The sequence below is a fragment of the Thermobia domestica genome, chromosome 3, assembly GCF_964235325.1.
Source record: "Thermobia domestica chromosome 3, izTheDome1.hap1.1, whole genome shotgun sequence".
In the NCBI taxonomy this organism is placed as follows: domain Eukaryota; kingdom Metazoa; phylum Arthropoda; class Insecta; order Zygentoma; family Lepismatidae; genus Thermobia; species Thermobia domestica.
In genome coordinates, this window is record NC_137456.1 from 70198558 (window position 1) to 70223380 (window position 24823).

Below are 24823 nucleotides of genomic sequence, written 5' to 3' on the forward strand. Positions count from 1 at the left end.
ATTTACAACCGTAGATACAGTGTGAGGCAATTAGGAAACGAGACTTTTTTTTCTGTGAAGTTAGTTTCGGGACAGAAGTCTGTCATAGAAATTAATTTTGCGTGTGGCCTTGGGAACATGTGCAGAAATTTAAAGCTCCACCGGCATGGCGCGGCTAAGTATAGAACGAGAACGATACACTGTCTCCGTTTCAACAATAGAACAAAGAGTTAGTATCAAGTTCTGTGCGCGCTTAGGAAAGAACGTCTGTGATACAGAAGAAGTTTTAAGGAGCATTTTGCCTTTCTGGTTTTAGATTTTTTGAACAACATAAGAGGTTCGGTGATGAGGGGAAGTGTAAGATGGCGAACGCTCAGTCCAAACATATCTGTCAGAACAAATGAAATGACTGACTGACCGAAATGCAAGTCTCACGGTAACATCAGACCTCGTGAAAATGGATAAGGAAATCGTTCGCCAAACAATAACGGAGGATTTAAAGAAATGTAACATGTGTGCACGTTTCGTGCCTATTACATAACGGAGAAGAAACTGGAATGTTCTTGAGTTTTGTTTCAAAACAGTGTCATCTCACATACTCACCAGACCTGCCTCCCTATCATTGTATTTCCCCCAAATTAAAAGCATTTGATTGCATTCAAGATTGCATTTTCTGACGATGGAGCAGAAAATCAGAAGACAATTGTATAGACCTTGAACATCATTACAGTTCAAGACTTCATCAAGTCATTCCATGACTTACTAGATCGTTCAAAGCTGTGTATGTACAAAGGATGTTCCTACTTTGAATAAACCGTAGTAAGTAGATTCCACTTATTATTAATTTATATTTTTATAAATCCGATCTCGTTTCTTAATTGCCGCGTTACACTTTGTCTCGGACAAATTCACAAATACGTAACACCACGGTGTCTACTAAAATTCCAAAATGAAATTTTGAGACTTATTCGTGACTTTTTTTTTTTTTTTTTTTTTTTTTTTACCAAACCATATAATTTAGTAATTCTCAAGAGCGAATTTGGGTGCGAATTGGGCCGAATTTTCATGCATGCGATAGAAGCGTGCTTTGCTTGCAATTTGGTAGTGTCTAAAGCCGACCATAGACATTTCTGGTGGTGAATTTTGACGTTTTATAGAACAAAATTCTCCAGTATATACATATATTTGTACAGATAAAAAAAAAAAGAAGAAAAAAAAAGTGACCCAAAAGCTCAATTTCGTGACATTTTCTTGACTTTCATGACCGTTTTTTGATTCCATGACTTTCGTGACCGACAGACACCCTGAACACTTAAAAAAGGTTTTAATGAAAGAGGGCGTTGATTAATATCCAAACAGCTACGTTAGAAGATTGTTTTTAACATTTCTTTTGCAATGTGTATTTTTTAAAACACAAAAAGAAAGAAAGAAAAAAGACTGAAGTCAGCGAAAATAGCAGCACTTTTATAAATCTATATAGCACTTTTAGTTCAATGAAAAACAACATATTTGTACGAAAATATTACTTACTGAAATACATTACCTGAAAATAAAGTATCGCAAAGTATTTACTTATTATTCAAGTCAAATCTCACAATATTCACCACCTACAAGAATGGTTTGATCAGCAACTTGGGTTTGATATTGAAGAAAACAATTTTAACTTTTTAATGTACTTTATTTTTTAACATATTCCCTTTGAAGTTCAACGCATTCGCCTTAAGGGTCTTCACTACAGCGAAATTAAACTACCGCTAATTTTAGAGTTTTTCTGTAATATCTTCAAAACAAATAAAAATATTCGAAAAGCAGGAACGTAGTGAACTAGACAATACGATTTTGCATGTGATACCTTCACCACAATTCACCTATCTGCTTCTGGTATACCGCTATTTACAGAACCCGTAAAAAATACTAAAACTAGCTACATTTGCAAATCGTAAGAAGATAGAGAAGTTGTGATGACTGTATCACATATAAAATCGTACTGTCTAGTTCACTACGTTTCTGCTTCTCGAATATTTGTATTTGTTTTGAAGATATTACAGAAAAACTGTGAAATTAGCGGTAGTTTAATTTCGTTGTAGTGAAGACCCTTAACGTGTCTTCAGCATCGCGATTCCTTCGCAGAAATGAGTTTTTTAAGACTTTCCAAATATTTGTTTACTATCTGTATATCCCCTTCAGTTGACCCAAATTTTTTTCCTAACAGAAAATTTTGAATTTCGGGAATAGATGGTAGTCCGAGAGAGCTAGATCTGGTGAATAGGCACTATATGGGCGAAGTTTAAATTGCAAGTCCAATTTTTCTTCAGCGGCACAGCTTTTCCTCTGCTCGGAGTGAGTAAACGCAGCACCCATCTTGCGTAAAGAATTTTCATGTGCAATTCATTACGCAAAATAAAGTGAACGGCTCATTTGAGACGCTTGCGGCTACTCCTAATTTGCGTACTTTCACTTGTCGATTGGCTAAAACCAAATCATGGTTTCAAGTGTCACAACTGATTTCAGGGCTCCAGGACATTGTGCATCTTCAATGCTCGATCTTCCATGCTCAATTTTACTTATCCGAAGTCGAACAGCTTCAGAGGAAGGACATGAATCGCCCAATGTAGTAAAAATCCTCTCATTAATTTCCTTCGCTGTTTTCCTTTCCAGAAAAAAAGTATTGGATAACACCATGAAGTCCAATTTTATTAATTTTTCACTGTTACTCGAAACACTTCCGTTTAAGGAACTGTCAAACAACGAATTACTGTCAGAATGACTTGGGACCATAGATTATTTATTCACAGAAAGGAAATTTTGTTACTACATTAGCCTTCGGCTAGATGGGGACTTTGTTCCCAGTGCTCTCCTCCCACCTTTGTTCAGTCTCGCACTTCCCATTCCTAACATATCTCTATCTCAAGGGATTTAGAGATATGGCCAAGTTATTTTAACAACTTCTTTTTCCCTTTTAATAGAAACATCAAAAAACGCTGAAACACATCCTTAATTATTTTAAATTAAAAGCTTAAACCAATTTTCACTTTTCTAACCTTCAGAAATTTTGGGATATGGCCACGTTATTTTAACAATTGCACCCTTGACTACTTGTTTTTTTCTTTTTCAGTTCCTTGTACGGAAAATATCAACAAACGTCTTTAATTATTTTAAATAAAAAAACCTACATACCAAATTTCGTGTCTTTAACCTTAACAAATTTCGAGACATTGGCATTCAATCATAACAACTGTAAATCTTTTTTTTTTTTTTTTTTTTTTTTTCCTTTTAGGGCAAATATTATTTAGGACCGAGATGAAACTCGCGTCTATTTATTTTAAATGCAAATTCCAAATGACGAATTTCATTCCGATATATGGATACTTTAAGGTAATAATCTATATCTCTCTTTCCTCTTCTTTTCTGTCGATTTTCAAAAATCCTTCTTTAGTGGGGCTTTACATCGCAAATCCTGTCCCTGCGTCCGTAAATCATGTCAAATCCCTGTTCAAATTTCATGATTCTAGTTTACGCGGTTTGGCCTGAACGTTGATCAATCAGTCAGTGAGTCAGTCAGGAATATATATATATATATATATATACAGATGACGTTAGTGCCATCTGGATGAGAACAAGTTACTTTCAAACCGCCTTGGTACGTATAATTAAATTTAATGTGTTCAGATAGACCAATTATTCATAAATATATTATGCTTGTACTGCGCATAAGAGACGTAACCTGTGACTGAAATCTTTTCTGTAACCTTGAACATCTTCGTAAATAAGTGTAGTGGTATCTGTACAAAAATCCGAATAAATGACACTCGATTGAACGTTAATCAGCTCTGAGCAAAGCAGATCAGAGTGAGAGAGTAAATAAAACTAACATTAACATTGGTAGTTCCCGAGATACATTAAAGCGAATTTTGTGTATGTCACATTCCTCTTTCACTGTGTTTTTACTTTCAATTTTACTATGTTTTACTCAAGAGTCTTTAAAACAAAATAGAAAATTAAGCATACAATGTCCATAATTAATTCAAATCTTCTCACATCATAAGAACCATTAAATATACAACATACACAAATATAAAAAGCACCAAAGCCACTTGCTACATTGAACATTTCGGAGAGGCGTTCAAGTTTAACTAATACATATCTGAAACTTAACTAGATTTTGAATCAATAAAGTATTTTCTTTAGCAAACAGAAAATTGCGACTATAAAAATATCTACGAGTAGGTACAACAATTTGATTCTACTTCCTTAGGCCACAAAAACCACGTAACAATGCCTGTTAACAGGGGAAGTTCTCCCTTTTTCACTTCTTTAAATAACAGCCAAGGCACAGATTTAAAATGCAACAGTTAGATATCACTGTTGGCAGAATTGCTTAACCCATTAAGGCCCATGATCCCCATTTGGGGATCGGTGATTAAATACTTTTTTTCTGTAATCTTCTTAATTTTATATCGTGTTTTGTTTGTTCCCGTCTGTAGTTAAATATTACAGTTAACGTATGCAACCAATATTTGGCATTATTATACACAAAATAGTAACGTGCGTTCTAATAAATTAAAACAAGTTCAAATTTTCGTTTTTGAAAATACACAATAAATTTATTTTATCAATTAGTTTACAATGAATGTAGATTTGGGTTTTAGTTTCACACTATGGTACATACAATGCTTCTACATTGCACTAAACTGAATATAATTGCTCGACAATACTTACAATCTGAAATATATATATATATGCAATTACATTGATCCCCATTTGGGGATCATAGGCCATAGTGTGTTGTTTTTTATCCTATTTGAAAGTTTAGGAAAGAGCAGTATTACCTTCAATTTTACTGTGAGTTTCCACCATTGTTTTGAAGATACGGTAAATTGACAGACAATTGCGTCACAGATGGCGGTACCAGATAATAAGTTGTGTTGCAGGTGGCAGCACTTCCAAGATTTGTTTCATTTGGAGGGCTAGATAGTGATTATAAACTAATGTTTGAAGTATGGACGTTATTTTCGTGCTTTTGTTTGTGTTTTCGTCTAATGTACGCCAAATCAGTTATCAGAATAGACTAGTGTGTTTTAGTTTTGATCAGTTTCCTTGTGAACATTTTTAGAAAATGAGTCGAAAGTATTTGACACTCAAAGAAGTAGAAGACTTGCTTCTTGATCCTGGTTCCTTCGAAAATGAAAATTTAGAGGACGATTCTCCAATTGTCATTTGCGAATTACCTCCTGATAATGTAGACTCACTTTCTGATATTGAGGAGGGTGACGATGAAGAATTAGTTGATACAGCTCCGCGCGATGTACCTGGTTTTGTTGAGATTCATACCTCGGGAGGCACTCAGTTAGTGACGAAAGTGAAAGTGTTTCAAACGGTCCAGAAGTTTCTCGCAAGAAGCAAGAAACAAGTTCGTATAGAAGTCGCTGGTTGAAGAAGGATGAATATTCTTCTTTGCCTAAACAGACCAATACTTGGAATACTAATCGTGAGAAGCTCATATGTTGTGTACACGGGAAAACTCCCGTGGAAGTTTTTGAATTATATTTTAGCGATGAAGTCTTGGAGTATATTGTTCAAGAAAGTGTAAAGTACGCATTTCAGAGTAATGACCACGATTTTTCTTTGTCATCTGACTGTGTTCGTAAATTTTTTGGTGTTCTTGCTTTTAGTGGACATCACGTTCTCCCCCAACAACGGTTATATTGGTGCGAAGATGATGATATGAATGTAGGTATTGTTAGAAAGTGCATGAGGAGGAACTGGTTTATGGATATTAAAATGCACATTCATTTTAATGACAACGAAGATCTCGCTGCTATTCCACCTAGAGAGGGACAAACTTTTCAAGATTCGACCACTTATTGATATGTTAAACAAGGCTTTTATGAAATTTGGTATTTTCTCTGAGAAGTTAAGCATTGACGAACAGATGGTTCGGAATTATGGCCATCACTTTCTAAAGCAATTTATCAGAGGTAAGCCGGTTATGTTCCCTTTCAAGCAGTGGGTTCTTTCGTGTTCCAAGACCGGATATTGTTTCCAGATGAGTGTTTATGAAGGCAAAGGCATAGATTACTCTCAAAACATGGGACTTAGAGAAGCAGTTGTTCATCAGATGCTATCGGTAATAGAAGATCCTATGGCTCATGACTTGTATTTTGACAATTTTTTTTACTAGCCATAAGCTCTTGAAACAGCTCAAAGATTGTGGAGTACACGCAACAGGAACTGTGCTATCAAACAGAATGAATAACTGTCCACTCAAACAAGATAAAGAGTTTTCCAAAAAAAAAGAGAGGATCCTATGATTACAGATTTGATGAGGACAATGGGGTTCTTGCTGTTGTTTGGAATGATAATCGGTGCATGAGAGTGCTAAGTAACAACGAAACTGTGCTTCCGACAGTCAACGTACGAAGATATTCTTGTTCCGAAAAACAAGACGTTGCAGTAGCCCAACTCTTGATGATTCATAATTACATTAAGTACATGGGGGGAGTTGACAAACTGGACTGGGAGGTACAGAAAAATAGAATTAGAATCAGAGGGAAAAAAATGATACTTTCCTGTTTTCACAAATGCTATTGACGTCGCTATTGTGAATGCTCATAAAATTTACTGCATATCAAATACGATTTCTCTTCATCAGTTTCGTAGGGAGATAGCTGTAAGATATTTATCTCTGAAATCTGTTCAGAACCTAGAAACCTAGGACGGCCAACTGCAAGAAAGACGAAATTTGGCAGAGATATAGCACATGCAATGAGGAGAGATCCATTTGGGAATTCTTTGGAAAGGACAAACAAAGGCAAGCAACGAAAGTGTGCGGTGTGTAAAATCAATGTGAGGAAACAAGCTGCAAGTGCAATGTTGGTTTGCACATGGAATGCTTTGATGTGTATCACAAAGTAGAGTAAATCCATCTGCAGTTTGAAATCTAAGAAAGGTAAAGACATTCAAATTAAAACTATATGTCATCATTTTACCTATCTTGTATTTTTCCGGTAGCTACATATTTTATTGTTTAGGTACGTTTACATAAATGTATTTTTACATACAGGTTTGTTTACAATTGCAGAGCTAACTGAGAAAAATGCATGTGTATTGTTTTCAACAAAAATATCTTTAGTAACAGAAAAATTTACCCGTATTGTTTTCAACAAAAATATCTATGCTAAGAAAATATATTCACGGTATGTCCTATGATCCCCATTTGGGGATCGCACATAAATTGGAAGTTTTAATCAATAAAAAGGTTTGAAAAAATCTTATTCCTTTTTTTCTCATTAAAAACACTGAAACACGTCTACCAGATGAGTTTCATTTAAAAACAAAATTTGGGCCTTAATGGGTTAATATACATTATTGTTTATTATAATAAGTTGTGTTCTTAAAGTTCTGTCGGGTTTGAAAATGTGGATTCTAATTGAAAGATCGAATCTGATTGTGGGAGTATGTAGTCGCGAATGTGTAGCTGGTTGGGCCTTACTGAAGTGTTATTGAATAAACATATAAGAACTGAAATTGCAAGGCAACAACTAGTTATTAAGAGCAATTTATGATTTATCGATTAGATTGGATTTGCTGTTTCTAAAGCGCTAACCATTTCAAACTTAGCCATGCCAATGTTAGTAAATTTACTGAGCAAATAACACTTGATTAGCAGTTCTTTTTCACGATTTATCTCGGATATTATATAGTCTGTGAAAATACTATGACATTAAAGTGATTCACGCAAGAATCTCGAATAATTTGATGAGAGCAATACGGAGTTAAATAACACATATATTGGGAGTTGCAGCATAGTTGGAAGCATATTGAAAGCATATTTGGAAGTATATTTGGGAAAATAACTTGTAGTATTTCGTATAACTTCAACTATCAATGAACGAATATGAATTCAAGATGGCACAACGTTTTAATTTATCTACCTTTAAATCATATGATCCTCAGTCTGATGATGACAACATCGTATCTAAAGAAGTATTTTTTTTTCTTTTTTTTTTTTAAATAGCATCCCACTATTATGCGCCGAGGCTAAAGTAGGCGGTGACGATGATAATGAATGAAATAGTGGAATGAAGAAAACGTTTATGAAAACTCAAGGGTTTGGCCGCAACTAAATCTGTAGTGAAACTGTCTTTCGAGGAAATTCTTGATTCCATCACTAAACATTATCAAAGAAAACGAAACATTATCAAAGGAAACGAGTGAAGCGTTAGAAGTTTCATATAATACTGCAACAAATGGCTTAGTCAGGACTTAGTCGATGTTCTGGTTTTAAAGGTGTGATCCTCCATGTTAAATTATAACGTCCTACAAAGAGAAGTTAAGTTATAAGATGTGAATGAGTACGTATCCCTACAAAATATAGGAGTTCTCCTATTAAAATGTGTGATCAAGTACCATCATATCAGGAGTATCCTATTCAATACAATTATCTGAGGAGTATGTGTTATATATTTCTGTGAACAACGTAACCCTCTCCATTTTAATGGGATACGACATGCATCCCGGACCAATATACCTCTCCAAATTTTGACAGGGATGTTTTCTGGCCCATTTGTACCTCTCGCCTTCTGGCAAGGCTACCATACCATTTTTACAATAATGCTCATAATATCAATTTTGGAACACGTAATAATTTATTACAAATCTTTGATGAATAGTTTATATAACATAAAAAAATAAATAAAATAAAACTAACACAAAGAGTAGAATAAAACATGGATGTAATATGAAGTACCTCCACTAAAATACTAAGGGAAAACAAACTTGTCACGTTACAATATTAAAGTCTACGGTTATGTTATACAGTCTATCAAATTTATAAACTAATTTTTTTCTTTCTTTCTTTCTTTCAAGCGCGTGTCTGATGAACTGAAGTATATAAAATGAAAACTTGAACCTCTCTCACATAATTTCCAAGATACAGTTCACAGATTAAACGAATAAACTGCAAAATGTGTCAACAGAAATTTGGCACTCATCTCATAGTTTAATTTTAATGAAAAACTTGAATCAGCTTTTGATCTGACTGTACACAATAAACCTTCCTCACATGTCTACTGATTAACGTGTGAACCTTTGAGGCACGGGTTCGAGTCTCGGCGGAGAGCCTCAAACGCACTACAGTGATTCAGATCCCATTTCAACTGTTGGTCTGGTCCTGAATACAGTTGGCTCTCTTTGGACACTGAGCATAAACACAAATCAATCAATGAATATACACAATTCCAACAAAATTATAATTATTCGCTTTAGTATTATACGCCCTTGCTTATTCCGTGTAAAATTATAGATAATCTGGCTCGAAGTAATTAGTATGGTGGGCTATTACAATCAATAATTCAATCCAACCACATTCTATAGCCCTTTATTCGCAAACGTGAATGAACAACGTACATCAATAGGTAAATTTTACTATTATCTCACAGACACGTTGACAAAACATCGCATTAGCTTAACATTATGCAGAAATTACCTTCCGTTTAAAGCTGTTAATAAAATACAGTAGAATAACATTTAAATTTGACCTGTTTCTGTTTTATCTCTATCCCTAATTACGTTAACTAGTTTTGTCTTGCCTGTACTTCTGTGTCACGGTTATGGCTTTTCCTGCTAATATACTTCAGTCCCTCAAAAAATTGAACCTGGGACCACAATCATAAACATTAACTGCTGAAATGTAGCTAATAGGAAAAGCAGTGCTTAACTGAAGTTGCACATGCTATCTATAGATTTGTTAGTACTTAAGTAATTATTATGTATTTGTATTACGGAAACTCTTGAGAAACTCTTATGGAGTTAGTTAATGAGATTTTTATTACTAGGTGAGAGCAAGGAAGCTCTTTCTAGGTGTCTAATTGGCAGGGCTTGAAAAATCCACTAGCCTGCTCGCCAATGGCGAGTACTTTTTACATTTGACGAGTCAAGTTGGATCAATCAAGAACGTGAATTCAAGAATAAATAGCAGATACCACTCTTTTTTAATTTGTAAGAGACATGCCAATAAACAAAATAAAAAAAGTATTGATATGTTTACTGTATCGCAAAGTGATTTTTGTTTATTTGTATAAACAATGTGACTGTAAAATGGCCTGATTAGTAGATTCTTTGGGTGGCGAGTACTTGCAAACAAGATTTTCCAAGCCCTGCTAATTGGTAATTACACGATATGAAGGTATCAAATGTGTGTAGAGCGGAGAATTGCTTCGAATAAAAAGAAGAATATGAGAATACCTAGTTTATTGATTAGGCTTAAATAACAAGCGATCTGCTGGTTTATATGTGTAAATATTAAGAGATAATAACATTTATTTTCAACTACTAGTTCTTCCTATTTTGCTTAAGTATTATAATATCATTCAAAATCAACGCTCCCCTACAACTTTACATGGGATCCCAACATGCACCTCAACTTGGAAGCTAACCCGCTACCAATCACACTAGGCTACTCGAAAAAAAAATAAATAAATAAATAAAAAAAAATTTTAAAAAAATTCATTCCTTTTTCTTTCAGTGGTGAAGAATGCCACTATCAGCAGACGAGAAAAGTCAAAATGCACACTTGGCAAAAAGTCCTTAAGTACTCATTGTTGTTTGCTATATCAATGATATTCAAACACGATTATGCTCGTTTCAACTGTCAACTCATGCACGGGATTATCGTCCTTTCGTTTGATGTGCATTTCCTAGTCAGTGAACACTATTTCAGAGTAAACACTGACTGGAGAATGTAAATTTAACGAGAGTTGACAGTTAAAACAACAATAAACAGAAGTGAATATGATTGAAATAGCAAGCAGAAAGAGAAATGAGTACTTACGGTTTTTTTTTTTTTTTTTTTTTTTTTTTCAAGCATGCATTTTGACTTTTCTCGCTTTCTCCTGATAGCGGTATTCTTCACCAGTGCTGCTGTGGGTGATAAGATAATGAGTCACAACTAGAGGAAAGAAAGGAGCTTGAGAGCCTTGACTGGACTAGCCATTCATCCTGCTTTATTTTACTTCACAACAACGAATTTCCAGTTGAATTTGTGAACAAAACCTCCTAAAGTGTGATGTCATTCCTTAATACTTTGACCCTTTCTGTTCAAATACACAAAACGCACTTTGTTGTGTGTTATGATATACTAAAGAAGTAACTATTATATTTCCAAAATTTCAAATTCTTTTATCCAGCCCACTGGAGATATTGGACAGTGAAATATGCCAAGTTGGCGTAATTCCCCAACTTTACGATATTTTTTCAGGCCTCTGAAAGCAGCTACAGGTCTGCAATTTTTTAAGTATAAACGTATGACCCCGAACTACATGCATACACAAATTCAGACCTCTATATCAGTTGCTTCCTCTTCCCAAACATGTCTTCAATGTCCAAAAGTGTTGCTATTGTAGGCCCTGATTTCACCCCTTTCAAGTGGTTTTAGGCAAAAATGTTAAAAGGACAAAGTTTTAGCTCAGCACAAGTTGGACACACCCAACAATTTTAAATTTGCTAGGACAAATACATGCTGAGATATTCAAAACAACGTAAACGCCTGAAATCGAGAAAACGCAAAATGGCGGCAGAAGCTGTGTTGCTACGAGATGTTTTGAAAAATAATTAATTGTAATTTTGAAATACCCTGACATAGTATAAACATTCATGAAAAAATTAGATTTTTTGTTGATGGTCGAGCGGCACATGCTTGATCACTTAGAATGGATTGACTCTACAGGGTGATTTGATATTCTTCTGTTCTTATGGATGAATCTATGCATAAAAGCGAACGAAAATTATATGTGCATGAACGCCAAAAGCGGCTATCTTTCAGAGTTATGAGCGCCAGAGGACATACTAAACTAACCTCTGAAGCTCGAAAGCAAGAAAACTAATAATAGTAGAAAAGGCAGTGTTGAAAATTTCCATAAAATGTCACACGTATAGTTTCGAAAAATGCCTCTTTCAGACTTTGGCACAACTGCGCATGGAATTCCCCAAAGGATTTAAGGGCATCCAAAATATCTATGAAAGAAAGGTAAGTTCAAATTACCATGTATGAAAGCAATGTCCACGATGGAAAATTGCTTCAAGTAAAGTATGTCGATATTTGTCACAGACGAAAGATGATAGATTACTTTATGCACTATGCATGTTGCATACCATCAAAAGTACACTACATGTAGGAGAGCGAAAAAACTACTGCTATATAGTTGTACAAATCGGAAATGCCATAGCTCAGTAAACGATTACTCTTACTGCAAACACTTGTAGCATTGGCGTAGCGAGATAAAGTCCAAATGGTTTGAGGTGCTGGTACGAAATTTTGGTAAATTGAAAGAACGTTTCCTATATCCAAAATCTTGTGAACGAGAAAAACGAATAGTTTCGCGTAAATCATTGTTAAGGCAAATTTGTGGACATACATTTGCAACAAAACTCTTGTAGATTGTTTTCCTTAAAACGTATTATAACAAAAATGCTCGAAAAAAATAACGGAATTCACGTATTCAATTCATTAGATCCCGGATTCGCGTCCTCCTAGTGTATCGGGCCGAGTGGATGGACAGATTTAAGAACATTCTTTTGCCCTTTACCGCCCAAGCAGCTAGCTAACCCGTGTTCTTTCTCGTACGTGATTCAGGGTTATATTCCAGGTAATGGAACACGTCCGATCCCACAAGCACAAGACTGCATTATAAATGGTTTTGTTTTCACAATGAGACACAGCGAATACGTATTTTCAGTACTACCTAAACATTATATCTGTGGGGCTTCTACTTGAACACATAACGACTGTAGATCTGTGTTGGACAAATTTCAAATGAATTAACAATTAATCTGTAAATTTAATTGCAGTTGGCCATTAATAAATGAGAATCAATAGCAATTAATCAATCGATTGGAAGTAATTTCAGTGGGAAGTAATTGCAATTGAATTCAGTCATTCAATTGCAATTAAAATTAATTGGCAATTAATTCAATTGCAATTGATTTCCACAGCAATTACTTTCAATTGATTGATCAATTGCAACTGATTTTCACTAATTAATTTTCAAAACTGTAGTTCAGAGATGGCGTGGGTCACTGAAAACTTTATCCACTGCTAACTGACCCACTACTCATTTTGACCCACTATCCACTGACCCACGACCCACTCTGATCCAGACCTACTATGACCCACGGACCCACCCAAACCCATCGCCATCAACTCTGACCCGTGATCCACGCCCTCTTTACTGACCACTAAGTTTATGCTCGTAATAAAACAAGACTATGAAATTATCACTCATCGAAGTTTGAAGTTATAAGGTCAATCGCTCAAGCACCGCTCTATTACAATAACGGTGGATCTGATCTTACGAGATAAAATGGTAAAGTGTTTGTCACGGGCCAAATTACGATGAATTCAATTAAATTATCATAGATAATTATTTCCTTGTTGAATCAAAGATACTTTACAGAGGAAAAAGGAATGCAATTCGAAAGTCCCAAATCAAGGTAAAGTAGATCAACGTAAAGGAAAAAAGTGTAAAATTTTCCATATAATTAAGCGTACCGTACAAACTTAAAATTTCCATGTAATTAAGCTTACACTACAAATTTTATGTCTATTTTTTACAAAACTTTATGGCTTTATTTCCTTGTACTCTGAACGCTAAACACAAGCTTCAGCAATTCTTATAATAGAAAGCAGTGGATATATAATACGAAGCACTGTATTTTTTTTTCTCAATTTCTTTCTCAACTAATATCGCTGGTTTTCGATTATTTTTACAAATCAACCCACTACCAATTTTCAGGATAAGCGTGATTTTTGTATAGATCTTAATATAGTATTTTTCCATAATATCTTGCTTAAGGATGGATTTAAACTCCGAAATCCTCTTTGCGTACCACTATAATTTTCTATAAAGTAGTGACTCTATGTAGTAGTAAGTATTGTTGCTGCGGATGGAGGTGTTGATTGGTACCTCTCAGTATGTCTCAAAATAGATTTTAACTAAATATTAAATGTTATTATTAATTTAATTTTCGCGACACACCCTAGAAGACTGAGCGACACAATGGTTGAGAACCACTGGGCTACGCTATATTTAGTTGTCTCCACTGTCTTTTACCTACAAGTTTTCTGTTTCCTTGTTCTCTGTGTCACTCAGTCCTGTGAGAATAGGAGCAGAAAACTGTTACGTCATAGAGCACACCGTTAGAAATAACTGTGCTAGTGTATTGTTTGTAGTTATCAGTAGAAAGCATACGTCCTTCGCCTGGAAGTACTTTCATTAGAGACCTGACTACTGCTTCTGAAATTGACAAGTTAACTCATATAGTTACAAATTGGTGTAGCCACTTCACACAGAGTTTGAGCACCATTATGCTATATTCATGACGTTCCCATGATATACAATGACGGAATTTCAAACATTCGTGCCATGAAATTTTCACTATCCACACACGTGCAGTTGTCTTGGTGTATATGCCTCTTGGTACTTAATAAATCAGTTCAAAATTCATTGTATTTTGTGAAACCTATTATCATCCCATGAATCGTTGATTATGAAGTACTTAACACGTACTAGAAACTCAAAATCTATTTCGGGATATTACGGATCATGGTACTGATAAGTTCTTTTACAAGCTCTATCCACTCAAATGTGCGACAATTTTCTCCTTCAATGTCCGTCGAACTTTCTTTAATTTTTCTATTTATTTTATCCTGTAATCTACAATAAGGTCCAATGTCCTCGATTTTCAAAACCATCTGAGTAGCATACAGATCTGCCTCTATTGCCGTAACATTTAGAATACAAGAATCTATAAATGGCTCCAAATAGTCAATAGGTTTAACAAAAGCTTCTATACCACTAACAATTGAATCAATTCCACATTTCCCCTAAAAAGTATGATTTCCCATTAGATCGCTCCAAACAATGCTTTCCCATTATATGCAGAATTGTTCCTGGATAACCACATATTTCATCGCTGCGATATTCTTGTCACAGATTCAAATCTCCTGTACACTGTTGTTCCTGGATGACCACATATTCCTTCGCCGCGATATTCTTTTGTAGCAGATTCAAATCTCCTGTACACTGTTAACATCATTTACATTGTTACTGGGTTGAGTACTCAGGATCGTCATACGAATCAAGTAACAATTCACACTCTTCGCAACTTGATATATTTGCATCTTCAATTCTATACTCCATCAAAATTGCTTATATCACTATTCGCTACAATTTCATTCATATTGTGCCTAACAGCATTTGCCTACCATAAGCCACAAACACTGGTGTGAAATAAGGGAATATGTACGAAAATTGTATAGAGTATATTAAAAATTAAACTCATAAGATGCTGCCTATCAAACAAAATTTACGCCGTGTGTATTAAATGTAATGTACAACGTAAAATTTCAGTCACTATGGAAAAAAAAATCAGTATGTTCTTACATTTTAGATATCAGATAATGGCCATCATAAATATCTAATAACGAATGTGATTGAGTTTAGAATATTCACACGTCCATTGTTGTATCCCACATAATCGTTCAAAACGAAGACTTTTTTTGGATGCTAAGCTAAAAAAATCTTTTTTTGTACTTTAAAAAAATAATTACAGAAACCTCTTTTCCTAATTTATTATTACTCCTCGAAGACGGACTCAGATGTAGGAATCAGGAAATTTGGAATACGAACAATCACATAAGATTTATCAGATATCTGTGCAAATACTAATACTTTCTTGTTACCTTTATAAGTAATTATCTATCACCGCCAAGAATACATTCCGAAGTTGCGTCACTAACTATTACAAAAGAGATTTCAGGAATGAAACTGAACTGCTACAACATTTCGAACACTTGTAGGTCAAAATCCATAATATTATCTATTATGAATAAATGCCAATTGGAGATTCGCTGAATCTGTGAACTGTAACAATAAAATTAAAGACACCACTTACCTTTCAGCAGCACCACTGGAACATGGCTGACTTATATCTACACCACTTTCTCTTTTACACTCAGTTTCTATCACTTGTATATCATCATCAGAATCGTCTATCATATCCATAGAAGCATCATGTCCATCGTCATACGACTGCATTTCATCATCACCACCGACAACTTCATTCTGCGAGAAAGGTTCATTTTCAGGTACATTAGGATCACTAGTAATAAACTCTTCTTTCACTGAGTTTTCTGTTGGTTTACGCACATATGAGCCTCCACTATCGTAATTACTTCTAGCGTCCAGTGAACTATCTAAATTATCTTGCGCAATTTCACTGACCGTTCTGGAGTCCCAAGTATTGTCTAAAGAAGGCTCACTCGGAGGATTCTCTTCCCTGACAGATTCAGTCTTTATTTTACTAGGAACTACAATAAGTTCTACGCTTGGAGGAAGCTTCTCCACAAGAGCATTTCGCTTCACAGGTTCAACCACTAGATCTGGAGGCCACGGGGGCTCTTGGCGCTGTAAGAAAAATAGTATAGATGTATAGTAAAGCCTATGTGTTAATCAAATTTACGGAAGGTTTTGAAATACCAGTAAATAACAATAACACAGTAACTACCCTGAAGAGCTCCCTCGTGTTTATGTGGATAGCGTACGAGCCTTTGGCGTGAGAGCCTCAGGTTTCATTCCCGGAGGGAGCTCATGTGGTTCGGATCCCGCATTAAGCTGTAGATCCATGTCTCATATAGCCTCGCTGCCGAACGAGACGCTAACCTCAAATCCAAATCAATCCTAACTACCCTGTAATATGTCGTAATATTTCTCAAGGTGAAATGGTTGATACTAGAATAAAAGAGCATATAAAAAGACTCCAAAATGACGATTATACGACTTCCGGCTTATTCAAACATCTCGGTATGTCCAAATATAGACAACGTGCCCAGCGTTTCAGAAAATTCCACTTCTAAGGGAGAGGGGAGAAGGGGAAAATTTCTATACTTTTCTCAATATATAAAAACGATATCAACACTATCTCTGTCCACTACCACGGGAAAGCGTTTGAACTGTTTCAGATGAATTTTGGAAAGTAGTTAGTTAGACTTGGGTCAGCTGAGCTGGTCTTTATAATTTCATTTCAGTTCAAATACGTATCCTAAAGGGAAGGAAAGGTGTTTAATTATATTATTCTAACATCTCGCATAAATATATTTCTCTCGTGCGATTTCAAGTACTCTTTCGATATTGCTTTCTAGTCAAGGGTATACACTACAGAGTTGTATTTTTTGTTTACGATATATATATATATATATGCATGCTCGTAACATTTCACAGCAGTGATATAATTTATAATAATTTTTCGACTACATTAGGAAAAATTTCCTAGACGAAACGCTTCTTCAGGTGATTGACAAGTATGTCGGTGAAAAAATTATTTATATCAATGTAGCTTCTTTGTTCTCGTTATAGAGAGTGAACCTTTCCCCTTATAACTTTGGACTTACCAGCATTATTATTTTGTCTTTCTATTAATTTCCTTTGCATTTTTTTTTTTTTTTATTGTTTACTAAATTTCCGTTTCGTTTTTCTTTTATTTATCTTATATTTATTTTTGTTGATGGTTATTTCTGAAAGCTTGGACTCTTACCCACTGCCAGGGTTGGCAAAAACCATGGTTTTTATTGAAAAAACAAAAAAACAGTTTTTTTTTGTTTAAACCCGGTTTTCTTTGGTTTAAACCAGTTTTTTTTTTTTTTTTTTTTTTTTGTTTAAATAATTTACTCTATGTATTTATATTAGATATGAACAGAAATGAGTTTGTTTCGCCTTGGTGTTATTATGCAACAACAAAGTTATGCTGGAAGGGCTCACATAAGCTTAAAGCGGAATCCAAACCGCTTCTCGACTTACATGCAAGAGAAATTGTCCATTTGGATACGGAACCGGGACTAATTGGTCACAAATGCGATTGCCGACTCACTCACGAAGGACTCCTGATAAAAATATGTTGTACTGATGTTTACATAGGCCTACTTGTTAATATAATTGTAGAGTCATTTCAGAAGGACAAAAAGATAAACAGTTACACAAGTAAAAACATTATACCAGAATTATATATAAATCGGGAAACTCCCGCCTTAGCCATTGGGAAAATCCTGTTATTACTTTGAATGTATTTGTATGTAAAATTTTGTCAACGTATCATAATCATTACGCCAGAACTGAGGTATTAAATTACAAATTTGGCATGTAGATATCATTCAATAAAATTAAAGTAAAATCCAAGTTGATGTTGGAAGCTACGTAGGCAATTCATAAATTTTGCCAATTTATATCAATATATTTAAACAACCTTACTTCTTTATAAAACAATAGGCATTGATTCAATATAAATATATAATTTGGTTTCATTTCGTATGTTTAGGTTTAACATCCTTATGAAATACCAAGGTTACCACGGAGAAGACTTTCGCTTAAAGGGACACCTCGAATCGCTACTTGGTTTACACTTAAAAGATGGATTGTGGTTCGATCAAGAATTGAACATGGGACCCCTTGATTAAAAGGTGAAAAGTAGATAAACGTAATGCGGATGGTGTGATATGTGGAGATGTCACCATGAAGTTCACACGATTTAAAGCTTTTTTTTTTTTTTTTTTTTTTTTGTGGGGGTTTAAACCAGTTGGTTTTTCTGAAAAAACCAGCTGGTTTAAACCAGCCAACCTTGCCCACTGCTAACCATGTTAGTAAATAAATATTATGTTTACTTTACTTTTGAGTTCAGAAAAATACCTACACAAAACATCTATTTCTTTACTTACAAATATTGGTATAAAGTACTAGTTTGTTTCCAAAGAATGAACAACTAAGAATAGACACACATCATAATATATAGAAAAAAAAGTTTTCTTAATGTTTTCCCCCCAATATTTTTCATATTTCATGATAACTGCCTACTTGCGGAATGCTTCCAAAAAAGAAAAAAAAAAAAGAAAAAAAAGAAAAGATCTGTAGACTGAAAAAAATCGAACTTCTTTAACAGAAAGCAACTCAAAAGCTAAGAAAGACCATTGACCCAAGGTCTGCTTTTGTTGCAGCGCAATATCCTTTAAATTTTCCGTATTTTCAAATATACATTTAATCTAAAATTAAAATTTCCAGGATATGCACAATATTCCCTGACTTTTCCTGAAGTTTACAACTTTATCTGGTTTTCTACTAGTATATACCCTGTCTGTATATATACAAACATACTTACATATACACACACACACACATGAAAAGCAGTTTTCACTTATCCCTTATTTTTCACAATGAGGGAACAATACTTACATCATTAACAAGTGGAACATTTTCTTCTGAAGAGGAGATAAATTCGTTTAACTCAAATTCAGACTTGTGACAAGTATCTCTAAACTCCTGGAAGCTGTCCAACTTGGAAATACATGTATGACAGACGTATTTGGGAAGATTATCTTCCTCTGAAACCTGCAAAATAGCACTAAGAGTCACCATTCTCAAATATAGTATTTATAATTTCTAACAGTAAGATAAATTAAAAAAGAAAAAAAGAAATGTATGAAATGTGTGCAATTCATCACAATGTACATATTTTATATACTGTATATTTACGAATATCTGATACTAAAGGAGGTGAGGTGATTTTAGTTTAGCGTCCCCTTCAGCAGCAAGGCTATATGAGACGTGGACCTACTGGAATCCAAACCACATGAGCTCCCGGCGGGAATTGAACCCGGGTCTCCCACGCCCTGATACTAAAGGAATATCAATGTACTGGTAAAATGTTGTACACTATTATTGGTAAAGCCACAGATTCAACGTTTTTTACGCGTTTCTATTTTCTGTCACTTATGAGTATTTCAAGAATTATTTCATCATCATTCTCTTGAAATTATATCATTCGTACAGTAAACAGTCATGACGCTGCCGGTATATTCTTGTCCTTTATATACGAATTTGTAGTTCCACATTGAGTTTTGGATGGCACAGTTCGTATGACTATTATTATTATTATTATTACAGGGTTCATAGTGGTCTGGTTTCTTGTAAATAATTGAAAAGTGACCAAAAGCACACGAAAAAGTGTCCAAAATCTCATCATGCCACTTTTTTCCTTTGTCAATTACTCCATCACCTCTCTCGTTATTGTTTTCTTCTTTACTTCTTCTTTTTGAGCTTCCTCCTTTCTTAGGTTTCCTAAGTATGCTTTGTAGTTACGGTAAGCAGACTTAGCAGATGTAAGAAGCTTCTGAGTAAGTGGAACCAATTCTGACCAATTTCCCAATTTCTTCATCCCAGACATTATATTTAACTTAGCATTGAGAGTTCTCAAAGCCATGAAATATTCAAATTAATCACCTACTTTTAAGAACATACAAGAAGCATAACACAAGACAAACATGATGAACCACATAAACCCACACACACACAACGTTGAGCGGAGCGCTAACTATTACGAAAGAAAATTAGACTATTATGATACAAGAAAGAATAGACATAGAAGGGTTCTCAACCCCCACCTTGAGAGCTTAAGCATCCACCAACCATCCACTCCACTGTGCTTTAGAAAGAATAAAAGCTGACTGTTTCACATGTGGAAGTAAGTACTGAAGCTTTTAGAAGAGTTATGAGTAACAAGTTTGTCTTTTTCGATTTATTTTTATATTTTTCTTAGAAAGCTGCCAATGCAAAACATAAATCACACGAAAAAGTCACTTTACCTCCCCAAAAAACAACTTTTAGTGACAAATTTGAAAAAAGTAACTCGCTATGAGCCCTATTATTATTATTATTATTATTATTATTATTATTATTATTATTAACATTCCCATAGTTACTGGTAAAAAATTGCCCTTTATACACGTATTTATAGTTTCAGACATTGCAGCAACTTTATTTATTTACTTTTATTTATTTATTTTTTATGCGTAACATTCCAAAAAGTATTCTTAAATGGACCAACGTTCCTTAGATGTGAGCTTACTAATCAACACCTTATTTAGCCATTATCGAAGCGCGATCAAAGTATAAAATTAATTCTTCATATAAGTTTGACATTTGTTGACAATGTATCTTTAGTAGTCGATTTTCCTGAGTAATAAATTTTAAACCAATATATTTTCCCAAATCTCTGACATTTATAAAACAATTTCAGCAGTACTTATAATTTTGTTTCGTTGAGGAGACAACCTACGCTTGGCAAGGTTTTAGCATAAGCATGCCAGTTCCTAGTCTCAGGAGCAAGTTAATAGTTGGTTCTGTATGGAAGTATGTTATAGCTGCGTGTTTTGAATGTTTGTATACGGTGTTATGAAGCAAAAGTTAATGTTGAGTTACATTTTGCAATTGATGCTATTAGTTTGTTCTATTTTCTGTCTCATCTTCTTCGTTCATATTTTGTGTGTAAATACAAGTGTCTTAAATATTGTTTGGGAATGCGATCTTTGTGATAGAAACTGTAAATGAGGCCGTACCAAGTGCGCGAAAAGAAAGATCGTACTGAGTGCGCGAAGGTGAGTATGTGCGTTAAGAAAGATTTGTATGCTCTCCAAACGGGAATCGATCCTGGGAAGGCGCTCGCGCAAGCCACTACGCTAGGGGAAGGACAAGGAAAAATCCATTGTTTCAGTATTTGTTAACATGACTGTTTGTTGTCATGGTTGAAAGTAGTGCCGTTAATCGCTTATGTATGAGGACATAAAATGGAGCAGGTAAATGTACTAAAATTAATCCTTAATTTACTATATGGGTACATATTTCTTGGCAGAAAGCTACAACACATTGAGATGTACTTGCCAAATTCCTGAAGATTGTTTACGAAGAAATGAATGGCAAGTTTTGGAAATGTGTTTATTTTAGTTAAAATCTTGTTACCGTTCTTATTTTGAGTTTGAAACCAATTCTTAGTTACTATTCTTGATTATTTTGTTTCATTTAGTTTGAATTACATAAATTAAGTAGAAGTATGTTAGGATTTTTTATATTAATGCACAGTGCAGATTAAGTTGAAACGCGCCATCCTTTGCGATACTTAAACTTATAACATTACAAAGTGATGTTAATGAACCAAAACCGACCAAAGCAGCAAATATATATTAATAATACAGAGCATTTCAAATCAATATCGGGGTTTCAAGGCTGTGTAGTATTTGTTACTATTACTTTGCAATTATAAATAATACACCAAATGAAAGAGCAACTCAGTTTTCGCTACAAGTGTTCAATGTGGGCACCATTCGCTACACGGCACACATTGAATCAATAGGCGAGAAACACCCATACACTTTCCGCCAGGATATAGCACAAAATACATTCAATTTAGGGGTGTCTCGTTGCAACTATACCATCTCGTGAGGATTTGCTGACCCCACATGCAAATATTATGGCTGAAATGGCGTTACATCACTGAAGACGACAAGATCCAGAAAATCTTCCGGCAACATTTCATTTGCGAAGTTGGAATCGTAATCTGTAGGCTTATGGCAACTGCAAACGATAAGGACGTACTTGTAAGTAACTCCTTAAAATTCCAAACAAACGGTCGCACTGTAACTACAGATTCAGTCTTTGCAAAATGTAAAACACAGAACGTTTTCTGCCCACTAGTGCGCAAATTTGCTACCAGCAGACAGAGGAAATTGTGCATGCGTGTATGCGTGCGTACAAAACCGTTTTGAGTTGCTTTTATTTGATATATTATTGATAATTGTAAAAATCTTCTATAAAGCCTTAAAACCTCGATATTCATTTTGAAACACCCTGTACTTGTGTCTCAGTTTCATCAGTGTAAAATCGCCGTCACGAGACACGCTATAAAAGACAAAACAAAGAATAACCATTTCAATATACACAGAGAGTGGAAGGAGGACGGACACGCCCCCACTTCCCATAGTCAATCAAGTTTTCCATTCACTCTTACATCTATTTGTACAAAATGCAAATTTTTAATTAGGTGCAAAATGTAAACTTTTTAATCAGGTTTTTGTCACAAACTTTTCCCAACGCGTTGTTTACTCTTTTAGTTCTTTCCTTTCTATTGTGTCTAACACTGCATTCCACAATTCATGAATCATAAGCACCTCGCCTAATTCTATATACAGCGTCTTCATGTTTCTTAATCCATTGAGCTTCTTTCCACTTCCGTATATTTCTCTTTCCCCTCTCCAGTAATTTTATTGTTTCCCAATCTTTCACTGTTTGTGTATATTTAAGTTATTCTTGGATTGATCTCTCATACATTGACTGATAAAGGCGATATTATATTCCCGAAACTGTTACACAAGTTTTACACACTAATATATACTTGGTGCTTTGGCATTTTGATTTATTAATACTGTGAAAGAATTCCAAAACAATAATAAACAAAATACGGGTTAAAAGTGCTGCATCGCCGGACCAATTTTGGGAAATTTATCGGATGAAATGAAGAATTTATTTTGCTTTTTGAGGAAGAGTGAGTGAAAGTCAGGAGAGGGGAATAGTTATAGTTAAGAAAATGATTGTTGTTGGTGGTTGTTTTTGTACACTTGTTATGGTTTGTTGGTGGGAATGGGAGTGCGTAAATGACAAGACTGTGACATAATCGTGTTGAGATTTATCGAATTATACAAAAATAACGAGTGTCAGTTGTTGAAATTGTGTAAAAGACATGCTCTACTAAACAGGCGAAGAGTTTTTCGTATGAAATGAAACTACACAAAAGAAGAAGGAAATCTAACTTAACCTAGCCTAATCTACTCTAACCTAATTTAGTACATTTTGGATGGCATTTAGTATCTCTCTCAGAGCTGTGTAACACGTAAGCCATGTAACTTACGTCATATAAATTGTTTTTCCACTATCCTCGTTTATGCGTATACCCACCGCCGCCGACACGCCTGCTCCATCCAGACGCACATTACGATGACTCATGTCCTGACTCGGTTTGACGGCATTCATAGTTTTTCGTGGCCACCTGGCACAAGTTGGTTTGAATACTGTGCACTACAGTTTTTGATGTATACGTTCCAATTGTATTTAGAATGATAATCACTACCAAATGGGCCAGGGTCACAATATGATTTCGAGGACAAACTAAATAATACTCCTGTTTTTCGAATTTCGTGTGGTCCAACGATACAGCACTAATGCTCAAAATATAATGTGGTGGTGCATATATTCTACAAATAGAATGAGGGAACGAATTTAAAGTGAAATTATATAATATATATCAGGAAAAGACTTTCGGAAGAGATCATTCTACTTGCGAGAGGAAAATACGCCTTTACATTGTCTCCTGCTCTCCAGTGAACTTTTACACCTTGTAAATGGCCCCGCGTAGCGTAGTCGCTTCCGCTCGCGCTCTCGGTGCGAGCGGTCCCGGGTTCGATTCCCTGTGAGGGAACTCGGTCCAAAAAGTGTAAAGAAAAATTTCAGTCCAGCCATCCTGAATGACGTTTTCCTCATTCACACCTGGCAAATGTCGGGGTGGTACCTAACACACGTGCAGTGTTTCATATATACATACGGATCCATAATATAACTAATAGTTGTAGTAGAAAAAAGTTGGAAGCCCTGCAGGGGTTGGTTGGGTTCTGTTCTCGACATGAAATGGGCAAATTAAAGACTTGCCGAATTTTTTCTGTAGGCTACATTTTACAATCTATGGATCCGTATAGTAAAACTACACCGAAAGGAGGAAGTTTTTAATGAATTTCTGGATGGATCCATATAGTAAAACTGCACACCTTATTTAGGTTACTTTCTTTATTCCAGGTGGAGTATGTTTAGTACAAAGGGTCCAGAAGCACGTAAAAAACACAAAATTTACAGGAGAAATGAGTGATGCAAGTACTTAGACGTAACATAACGTAACCAAATCTTAGCTAACCTAACATAAACTA

At 34.9% G+C, this 24823-nt stretch overlaps 1 protein-coding gene across 4 annotated transcripts in view; it reads right to left on the minus strand.

Moving 5' to 3' along the window:
• Positions 1-24823, minus strand: part of LOC145680488 (uncharacterized) — a 158123-nt gene that overhangs the window by 131508 nt on the left and 1792 nt on the right. For all 4 annotated transcript variants that reach the window (XM_081751065.1, XM_081751068.1, XM_081751066.1 and 1 more), the window contains exons 2-3: positions 19254-19409; positions 15931-16442 (exon numbers count right to left, since the gene is read on the minus strand). In XM_081751065.1, coding sequence (XP_081607191.1) covers positions 15931-16442; positions 19254-19409 — 668 coding nt within the window. The remainder of the gene's footprint in view (positions 1-15930; positions 16443-19253; positions 19410-24823) is intronic.